Here is an 11,554-nt window from a genome sequence, read left to right on the forward strand (position 1 = left end):
AACCGCAGCTTCACTTCCTTTTTTTTGTATTTTAACCCTTTGTTTTTATTTGTTTTTCAATTTTAATTTTCGCGCCATTTCTTATATTTATTAATTGGATAATAAAATGATACTCCATTAAAAAGAAATGGAAATTAGCGGGTACGACAGATTCATCAGGCGCGCCAACAAAAAATTCTTCAATTTTATACTCAAAAATGCATATACTTAGGATGTCAATCGGGCTAACCCGTTTGGATTCGGGCCAATCCACTAGGTTTATCGAGATATATGAATGCGGGCTATTCGGGTTATGAATTTTCAGATCATAATTTTTCAACCCTGACCCGCCGGGTTTCGGGCTAACCCAACGGGCTATCGGGCCTAAAAACTTCCGAAAAAAATCTTTTGTATCAATTTTTTCTTCTATAAAATGATTTTAAATTTTAGATATTTTTTCTTCTTAGTTATAGAATTATATAAAATCTTCAAATTTTCAAAGTTTTCTTCAATAATAATTGAAGAGAAGCCTTTCATCTCGATCAACTACGTCATAAACAAAGATAAATCAAATTAAATCAATCAATTTGAATTAAAGCTTGTGTTCATGTCATTATTTTGGCATTTTTCATAATTAATTCTGTATGAAAATTAAAAATCATATCTTACTTGAATCATTATTAAAATGATAAATATATTGAGATTTTTTTATGGGGTTAGTTCTTAATTTTGTCTTGATTGGCTTTGGTGATGGTAAGATAGTAGTGGCAGGTGATGGGACGATGGAATAATTCATTAAGGTGGAACGTGGAAGTTGATAATGTGGGATCGAATGGAAAAATGCAGAATAAAGAATGAAAAAGACTAATTACTGTGCCACATGAAATTCAAAAATACAAAAAAATCTCTAAGACTTATTATTTTTTAATTAAAAGTTGCAACCCATTGGGCCGACCCGCAACCCGTTCGGGCCAACCCGTTTAACCTGCCAACCTATTCGGGCTAACCCGTTTAGTCCATTTTGTATTCGGGTTACAAAATTACAACCTTAATCTACTAATTTTATCGGACTATACAGGCCGATTCACAGATTTCGGGTTGGGTTTACATCCCTACATATACTATATCTCTCCAAACTCGTATTCTGTCTCCTTAAAATTTAAATGCACATTACAATCTACATCTTCACCAAAATTATAATAGGAAAAATAATGAAATATAGGATACTTATCATACGATAAAAAAAATTTGATGATAACATAACTCGATATTTAGTTGTATTGAAGTTGTACTGATTGGTTGTCAATATATGTACCCCTCCATCCCAAATAATATGCACTTTGGGTTCGTCACGAATTTTAATATAAAATTGATAAAGTAAATTAGAAAATGCATATTCTTATGAGACAGACTAAAAGGAAAATAAAGTATATTCTTATGGGACGAATGGAGTATAAAAAGATCCGAAGTATTTTGCATTATAGGATAATAAGTGGCAAGATTAATAAATGTATTTTACTCGGTCTTGTTGCATAATTATAATATTATAAATTTCGCAACCTAAATAGGAAAAAGACGAGTTGAGTATGCCACCTATAGGTATTTAAAAAATGAATTTGTTATATGAAACCGACCAAAATTTATTCCAATATAATAATCATATTCTTGAAATATAATACTCTTAGAAAAAACATGGAATTACCCAACATTAAGTTTAACTATTAATGAATATTTAATTAAATTAAATAAGAAATTTAATGAACTGAATATCCAGATTACTTGTAAATACGGATTTGACTGAGAGTGTGCAATATAAATTTGTATAATGATACATATAGTTTTCCACCAAACTGCAAGTTAAACCGGGCTTAATTTAATTGGTAAGTATCATAGTAAGGAAATTTAAGCTCAAGCTCCTTTGCACTCTAGCTTAGCCGAGTAATATGTTATTGAAATTAAAGGAAAATATTATGAGTATGGATATTTATGCGATAGATATTACTGTTATTATTATATTTATGCCTTTGTATTTTGTTTATTACTCCATCACCTAAGTCAAAGAAGACCGTTGCTTAGTTTTTGAAAAATTACTCAAAATAAAAAGATTAATTACACTGCAGAAAATCCAAGTGCATGTAGTATCAATTATCATAGCCGTTTTCTATCAAAAGCAAATGCAATTAAATGTGGATATCCGATTGCATGTATAATATTGTTGTTTTCTATTAAAGGCAAATGCAATTAAATGTTACTACAAATTACACGTATCTCTCTCTACAACTATATATGTAGTAATACATTGAAATTGTGTTTTATACCATCATAGTATCATCGAAATTGAGCAGAAATGGAGAACGCAACCCCCAATTTCACCACTAAGAAGTTTGCAACTCTCTTTGTGCTAACATTTTTGCTGATATCCCTCGGTAAATATGTTAACAAATTTAGTTCTTAATTATTTTTTTCATATCAATGCGACGAAACAAATTATTTGGTTAAAAATGTTAGTCAGTTGTGATATTTGTATTTTTTTTAACAAAATTGTTTGATTTGCAGAATGTGGGGTGATAGAAGGTCAAGGAATTCAGTGCCAAGGAAAATGTGAAGATATAGAGGATTGCAATGGGTTTTGCCAGAGGTCAGGGTTTGCAACTGGAAAGTGTTATCCACCACTTTATCAATATTGTTGTTGCTCTTCTTGATTCATATATTCTATATTATTGTAATCAAGTCAAGGTGACTATGGAGATGGCGATGGGTTTATTAATGAAAATAACACACCTTGAGAAGTTAAGAATTGAATTGAGCATATTTGAAAGTCCTTACAAGTATAGATCCCCACCCTTATGTATAGGGATACTGAAATTCCTTAGAGCATCCGTAGCGGTGAGTGGACACATGTCCGTCCGTCCGAGCCAGCGGCGCCGCACCGCCTGCTCGCTGATGCGCTCTTGCCTCTGGCGCGGCGCTGCTCGATGCATCGAGCACGTCCGTGCCAGCGAGCAGCTGACGTGGCGCGTTTTGATTGGCCAACGGCATTTCCGTTGGAAATTCATTTTTTTACTTTTTATTTTTAAATGGAAAATAATACCAAAAATAAAAAAAAAATCAGATTTCCAAAAATATGGCCGTTTTTTTTTACCGTTTTTTCTGGATTTTTTTTTTAAAAAAATTATTCCCAAAATCATCTATAAATATACACATTTATCATCCATTTTTCACATCAAATCATCTCTCATTCATCTCTCATTCATATTTTTTTATACAACTTATCTACATCTTCCTCTTTCACTCAAACCCTCTCAAATGGATTTCACCAAGAATACTATGAACAATATTCCGAATATTTTTAATGCATTTTACTTTTGTGGAAATGTTTTTATTTAAATTGAATAATAGAATGGTGGGACCCTTGAGCTTGTCATTGCGGAAGAGCACGGATGTGGGTGTTGTGCTCTTGTCTAAGAGCAGGGAGTAAAAGTGGGTTCGGACCCACATTCGTGCTTGTTGGCAAGAGCACGGATGGGGATGTTCTTACAAGTATAGATCCTCACCCTTATGTATAGAGATACGGGAAGTTGTGATTAATTGCTAACAAATTAGCAAATTTCAAATTAAGAGTAAATCTTAACTATTAACTTAGGAGATTTAGTGGTTAAGATAATGTTAAGTTGATTATATTTTAAATTAGAAAAGAATCACTCTCTCTCACCTCAAAATCATCTTAAAACTTTAAATTACGTAACTATCTATATTTAAATTATTTTTTCGTAAAAGATATATCAGATTAAATGTAATTTCATAAGGATTCTAATGAGATCCCAATTCCATCGGATGATGAAATTTTATACTGTAATTTTTATTTCAATTTTCGTATATGTTGATAAACAAATTTTATATCAATAAATGCATCAAACAATTTCAATATAATGCATGTACAATATTAATAAAACTGTATTAATATTTCCGGTTACTTGGGTTGAGATTCTCATATCACTGTGTTATGTTTGTAATACACTATATTGATATAAAAAAATCGTGAAAATATTATGTTATAACAGATTGACTATTTTACCTTTTTGTTGATATTTTATGTACTATTTATTGAAATCCATGAGTTTTAATCTCATCCACTCATTTTAAGATCTAATTGTGTAGGATTGGTATTAGTTGTGGATTGAATAGTATATGCATTTTAACATGACCAGGGATATGTGATTGATTCAAAATCTACCATCCTCTGGATAAAGACTGATCTATTTCATTATTTATTTAGTGGTACTATAGTAATTAAAAATGTAAATGAAAGTGAGTGTGAAAAGATAGTAGAATGTGAGACTCATTTTTATATACTATTAGTTTTATAATAGAATGTGAGTGTAATGAGTTAGTGGAAAGTAGAGTCAACCTACAATTTATAATAAAGTGAACTAGGACTCTTAACGACGAGCAGACTAAAATAGTAAACTAGAACTCATAATGGTAGATAAAGAGAATACTGGAGTACCTAAACAAATGAGTTAATCCAAAATAGAGTTCATTCACTAAAAGTAAGTAGAAATTATATAAAAATATTAACTATTGAAATTTCCAAAATAGCAACACTTAAAGCTAGAGAGAAGGCATATATGATATATATCATATATGCATTGTAATTATCGTGCTATTAATGGGGTAAATTTGTTAACTGCTTATTACTCCATATTTTATGTATTTGTATTTGTTTATTTCCACTAAGTGAAGGAAGACTTCTCCATAGTTTTTAATTTGAAAATTACTCAAAATAAAGGAGATTAATTATACTTCTGAGATTCCGTTTGTAATATTATTATTGCCGTTATCTATCAAGGCAATTTGCAATTATATGTGTATATATGTTACAACTTATAGTCTCTCTATCTCTACAACTATATATATATGTATACATTGAAACATTTTTTGTATCATTACTATCATATTATCATTCGAAATTGAGACCACTAAGAAATTGGCAACACTCTTCATGATAACACTTTTGCTGCTATCTTTTGGTAAATATATTAACGTATTCACACCTTATCTATTTCTTATAATTGTTTTTTGTATATTAATCTGACAAAACAAATTAATCGATAAGTTGATCTCCAAATACTAAATAGGATAACGACGCCTAGCCCGAGCTAATCGCCGCACCCTCTCGATTCCTCCTCCATCTTCTTGGGCCAAACCCACATCCGTGGTTGCTCCATCATCTTGACCCAAGCCCACATCGGTCATTCTTTGCTTGTCGATCGTTAGTTTCTTCGTGCATAACACGTTATGATATCTCATTCACTATAATATTTATTACTAAAAATAAGTTTTTTATTAAAAATATGTATATATTGTTTTCTACTCAAGCTATGTGACCATCTAACTAATATCATAAAAAATCAAACACTTTATACGTACATTTCACATATATGCAAATCAAAACACTAGCACATAGTATAATATTCTTATACATTAGTACATTTACACAAAAATTTTATATTATGCTCAAGCTAACTAGCATATGTATTTACAGATCCTTCAAAACTGTATGTGTATTTGCAGATGCTTCAATCCCCATCACAAAGTAACCGATTTTTTTGCAAAGAAACATAATTTTCTTACATGTGTATTTCTATAAATAACCGACTTTAATCATCGCCAAAATGAAGAAAAAAATGGCACTTCACCGACTAACTTCCAAATCCATAATCAATGGATCACACACATTTCTCAACAATGCATGGATTTGCAGAGGGTTTGTCTCTGCCACCGCGCCATCTCACAAAGTAAGCCCCATTAATCTATTGATTTATTTTAATTATTGCATTGAATAATGATGGATTGGAAAACAACAATGTTGGACTAATTAAGCTAAATTCAACACCTAAAACTGACAGATTAATAATGCACGAGATTAAAAAAATCGTGTTATGATTTGATTAAATAGGAGAAGATCGATAAAGAAACGTGCGAGAAGGTTATAGAAGCAGCTGAAACGGTGAAAGAGGGATCGAAAGATGTGGTTAAGGAAGTCAAGCGCGTCGGCGAAGCTATCACCGAAAAGGTCACCAAGGCTACCGGAAATGTATGTAATTTTCTTTTCTCTTTCGCTCTCAAAATTCAAATGATTTGTGTAACACATAATTGCCACTATTGTGTAAATTGTAAAACATTCATAAAATTTTGCATGTAAAAACACATGCGCACGCTACACGCGCCTCCCACCTTGCATGCCACAGCCTATCGGATTCGGCTACGTGCATGCAACGCGCGCATAGCCCCACGACTTGGCTTCATTATGTTTCAAGTAATAAGTTTTTTTAATCTATTGATTTTTTAAAATTAATCTCCCATGAATGAATGCCTCACTTTGATTTGAAGCGTGTTTTAAACAATAGAGGAAAGTAGTAAAATCTTTTGGTAAAATACACGTCATATTTTGTACTCCATATTAGTTTTAAAATAAACCTTAATTATTAGTTATTTGAATGCGAAGTCCCGGTTAATTTTAGTATAAATATCAAATGACACGTTAATACTATTAGATATCCTAAAATAGCAATATGAGATATTTAATAACAATAATTCTGTGGTGACAGATGATGGCTGATGCGGTCAAGAAGGGATTTGAACACGCAGCGGATAAAGCGAAGAGTAAAAAAAGCAAAGATATATTAGACACCGGCAAAGTCGTCGCCCAAGCCATAAAAGAAAGGATTGATAAAAAGGATAAATGAAAACACACACATACACACAAGCACGGAGTAGTTCATTTACAAACTATTTGAAGTGGATTGGGTATCGTATGATTAATGTTAGCCTAAAATATTGAATATATTTATTTACATTTGTCCTATGTTCAACTTTCAACAAAAATAATATCTATTCAGTATGTTATTTGCAGCGAGTCAGCTACAGTTTAGAAAATTATAGGTCAATCTTTAGTAGTACTGTTTCTAAAACTAAGTTGATATTTTCAGTATTCTAAGATGAAAATACCCAAATTTGATGTGGATATTTTGTTTTCATATGAACACCAAAACAATGGGGCATATATTATGCAAAATAAATTAAATTATATGTTTCAAATTTGGCTTCTCTGCCTAATAAAAATATCGCTATAATGACAAACTAATAAATAGTATAACCAACATTTTTAAATGATTAGTCTATCACATGTGGTTCATATGTAGCGTGATGCGTGAAATTAATCATAATTAATGAAATCTCCATCTCTCTTCATTCTTCTTCATTTTTTTTCAACTACTATATCTTCTAAAATTTTATTCGTGAGGAATTTCACTCTAGTCACGCCCACTAGTATTTCTACTATTCACAGACGTTATATTACAAGCGATGAGTAAAAAAATGACAATCTAGACATGGTTAATTGACTATCTAAACATATTATTATATGATGTGTCTAAATTGATGGTCTAGATATATTATTATATAATATATCTAACTAAATTTATAGTCTAGACGTATTGTTATATGATATGTCTAATGAAATACATGGAGAGAAAGACAAAAGACGGAGTGAGATTTACTCCATTGTATCGCTGTCCACAGCTAATATTATATTTCCTTTTAGGTTCATCTGTTATTACATATCTCATCTATATTCTACTCCTACTACTTTAATTTGACTATTCAAAATTTTATTTTTCGAACACGCTAATACTTTCTATATCTCATGTTACTCGCACATTTTTATTTTAGTTCGTCCCAAACTACTTACACTATTTATATTTTAAGTAAGAATTATGGTATTTAATGAATATATTATAGTTAATTAAGTATTCTATTATAAGTGAGTATCATTATAATTAAAATACTAATTTAATTATAATAGAAAATCGATATCAAGTTAACGACCAAAAAAGTGCGAATAATATATAAACTTTCTTAAAAATACTAGTAATAGGCAAAGAACAAAGAGAAAGAGCGGGAATGATGGCGGCGGCGGCTGGTGGAAGTAGGGCGGCGGTGCTTTCTCAGCCGGTGACGTTCGTAACAGGCAACGCCAAGAAGCTCGAAGAAGTTCGCTCGATTCTCGGCAACTCGATCCCCTTTCGTTCGCTTAAACTTGATTGTACGTTACGCATCCATGATCTATCCATCGCCGTTTGTAGTTTGTTTTACTGAATATTTTTGGGATTTTGTGCTATATTTTAACCAGTGCCAGAGTTGCAAGGCGAGCCTGAGGAGATTTCCAGAGAAAAGGCACGATTAGCTGCGAAAGAGGTACGAACAAATTGTGCCGATAATATGTTTGTATAAATGTTTATAAGAGAATGATATTTATGAATCGTTGAAAAAGTGATTAGTTGCGAAAAAGATACTAACAATTTGTGAAGAAAATATGTTTTTATAAATGTTGTTGTTTATGAAATTTTGAAAAGGTAAACGGGCCGGTGCTGGTGGAGGATACCTGCCTTTGTTTCAATGCTCTGAAGGGACTACCTGGTAATATTGATCTATTAGCTTAAGTCATGATGATTGTTTTAGAATATGGCTAATGATTGACAAAATCTTTGCAAGGCCTTACATGTAAGTTCCTTGCATATTCGTCCATCAAGGTGAAGTTGTTTTTATAGCATTTTTGTTCTGAGCTTTATGAAGTGAAAACTCATAAACTAGTGAAATTTATCTTATGTTACTTCTCTCGGGCTTGGATTGTTATGGGAACCTAGTAATTTACAGTTATATCGAACTATGATCTTGTATGTAGATAGTTGCCTTTATCGGCCACATAGAGGTTTCTTTTCTTTCATTGGATACAATGTCTTGCATCTAAGAGAATATGGCGTCTTGTTCGTAGGTCATGGTAACTTTATCGGCCACATTAGATGTTCTTGTCATAACAGTTATGCTGATATAACTCAACGTTAACAAAGTTTTATGTACCTTAAACCTTTCATGCCCAAAGGAATGGTTTTCTACTTGTCCTTGAAGTCACATGGTGTTGATTGTTTATGTTAATGAAAATTATAGTACTACTTGATTTTATCGAATATGTGGTTTCATCCTCCATATTTGGTCCCTTGCAATATCATGCTAGAATGTCTAAACTTTTCCTTTAACGCTCTAGCTTATACATTGGGTTTATCTTGTACCTTAATCTTGCTTTATACTTTGCTCCTTTATTTTGCATACTATTATACTACCCACTCTTATGTTTGCAATCTCTTTTAGGGTTTCATGATAACAAACCTATGTGAATGGCAACCACTTTTACCTCCCCACCCCTATATGTTGTCCACATCTTTCTTTGGGTGTGCTTAATGTTGTAATGTTATTGTGGGATCTTTCAATATGCTTCTTTAACAGAATTGGACCGTGTAATGACTAGCAAACTTTACCACTTTTAATTCTAGAAAGATTGAATGAGATATGTATATATCCTAAGACTGCTTTCAAGTAATGTCATTGTGAGGAAGGTGAGGCAAATACTCTATGCAATTTTTCTTCTTCTTTGGCTACCAAATTTGACATTTTCTTAATTTGTTAATGTGCACAAACGATCAGTTTATCTTCTTCAATTCCATCTAATTATTTTGCTTTTTGTGTTATTCTACCCCACTGATGTGGATAAACAAAATTGCAGCAAGTGGTTTCTGCAGAAGATTGGTCATGAAGGTATCATTGCCAAGCATAGTTACTTGTCTTGTTGAATTATTTGTGAAGCGTGCCTCCTAGTACTTATATTGATGTTACTTCTGTTTCTCTTTAGGTCTGAACAATATGTTGATGGCTTATGATGATAAATCTGCTTATGCTCTCTGCGTATTCTCTCTTGCTATTGGGCCAAATGCAGATCCAATTACTTTTTCAGGGAAGACTCCGGTATGCTCTATGCTTCCTAATTCTATAATAAATTCCACAAAATTAGATCCAGTGGCTTGATTTTCTATACAAATTGAAATATTATAGGGGAAAGAAAAAGAAAAAGAACGAAAAGAGTTCAGATGATATTACTGACTAGTCTCATTTTTTTGGGTTATTGGGTAAATCAGCGCTTAGAGCGATTAATTTGGTTGAACACAACAGTATATTATGATTTGTGGTGAAATTCCGCAAATATCTAAACTCAACTTACCCACCCAAAATACAACCCCATTCCTACCAACATAAGAAAATATTTCAGTAAAATTGTCCTTATTTGCTTAGCTCCTTTGAAAATCTGTGTAGTTCATAATACTGATGAGCATGTCAATGAACAAACATCTCCTTTTAACCAATCCATTTTCCTGAAACTTCCGTTCTTTCTGTCTAATACCAATGCTTTGGTACAACTGAGAATTTTACCTAACCTAACAATATGGAAAATTTTTTGCTTAAAGCAAACCAAATATAGTAACATCTTCAAACTTCTAACTAAATAGGAGCTTATGCTGCTTAAGATGTACTCTCTCCTTCCCACAATAAGTGTGACATTTCTCTTCATCACGGAATTTAAGGAAGTGGTGTTTCGTGAGCTAAGTGGTAGTAATAAAGTAGGAGAAGAATAAAGTAGAAAAGTGAAGACATAATAAAGTGGAACAAATTTAAAGGAATGCGCCTCACTTATCGTGGGACGGAGAGAGTGCATCTAGGATAGTGCAGCCTGGATCAGTTTATTAGCAAAAGTGGTTGTCCTTATGTATACTTTTATGTCCCTTATCTTGAGGGAATATTCAATACAAAAGTGGTTCATCTTCATATATTGGTTGTGATTAAACTGTTAAACGCTCATGAGCTGGTCTAACATCGTACCACTTTTCCTCGCCCCTAAAAACTGGTAGACAATCTAACCAACTCTGCCATCACAAGTCATAAGTTGTACTACAATTTATATTGCCAGAATTTACTCGTGCATACATGTACCAAAACATCTTTGACGGACAAACTCAGCGCATGTACTTTCATTTCTTTTACTTGTAACCCTCTCTGTATTGGCTCTGATTTGGTAACTTTACGTGAATGTTCGACTTTACAACATATTGATGGACCCTGTTTTAGCATTGAACTAGTACCTTCCATGTTGGGCCCGTGCATATGCATCCGACAATTTAATCACAAAACACGCATATAGTACAGAAGTGATATAACTTGCCGCTGCCATTTCAGGGAAAGATAGTTCCTCCTAGGGGACCAACTGATTTCGGATGGGATCCAGTTTTCCAACCTGATGGATATGACCAGACGTAAGTTCATTACTCGACTCTCTAGTAGTAAAGACTTTGGTTTTATTCACTGCGTAGCATCATAACTCGCCAACCAATTTGCCATAAAAGCGGCCTGCTAACTAACCAATGTGCTTTTTACAGTTATGCTGAGATGCCCAAGGAAGAGAAGAACAAGATTTCTCACCGCTACCGGGCCCTTGCACAGGTGAAAGCACACTTTGCTGAGGCTAATTATGCTTTCCAGAACGAATCCTAAACTCAAGAATGCTCTGTCCCATTCATAGAACATGAAAGCACCTTTATGCAAATTATTAAACCATATTTAAGAGCTAAGAAAATAGGTTTGCTGCAAAATTTTACAGTTATGCAATGGAAGTAGTTTTTTGCTTTAT

At 32.7% G+C, this 11,554-nt stretch overlaps 2 protein-coding genes across 2 annotated transcripts; both read left to right on the forward strand.

Annotated features, from left to right (window-relative positions):
• Positions 1–5,666: 5,666 nt before the first annotated feature.
• Positions 5,667–6,728, forward strand: LOC121802819. The gene is made up of 3 exons (XM_042202521.1): positions 5,667–5,777; positions 5,939–6,076; positions 6,591–6,728. The coding sequence occupies exons 1-3, from the start codon at positions 5,667–5,669 to the stop codon at positions 6,726–6,728; spliced, it is 387 nt and encodes a 128-aa protein (XP_042058455.1).
• A 1,173-nt stretch (positions 6,729–7,901) lies between these two features.
• LOC121802308 (inosine triphosphate pyrophosphatase) lies at positions 7,902–11,553 on the forward strand. Its single transcript, XM_042201944.1, has 8 exons — positions 7,902–8,086; positions 8,174–8,238; positions 8,397–8,460; positions 8,535–8,544; positions 9,602–9,633; positions 9,728–9,840; positions 11,104–11,180; positions 11,304–11,553. Exons 1-8 carry the CDS (start codon positions 7,945–7,947, stop codon positions 11,416–11,418), a joined length of 618 nt encoding a protein of 205 aa, XP_042057878.1. The 5' UTR covers positions 7,902–7,944; the 3' UTR covers positions 11,419–11,553.
• The last annotated feature ends 1 nt before the right edge of the window (position 11,554 follows it).

The sequence above is a fragment of the Salvia splendens genome, chromosome 5 (assembly GCF_004379255.2).
Source record: "Salvia splendens isolate huo1 chromosome 5, SspV2, whole genome shotgun sequence".
NCBI lineage: Eukaryota > Viridiplantae > Streptophyta > Magnoliopsida > Lamiales > Lamiaceae > Salvia > Salvia splendens.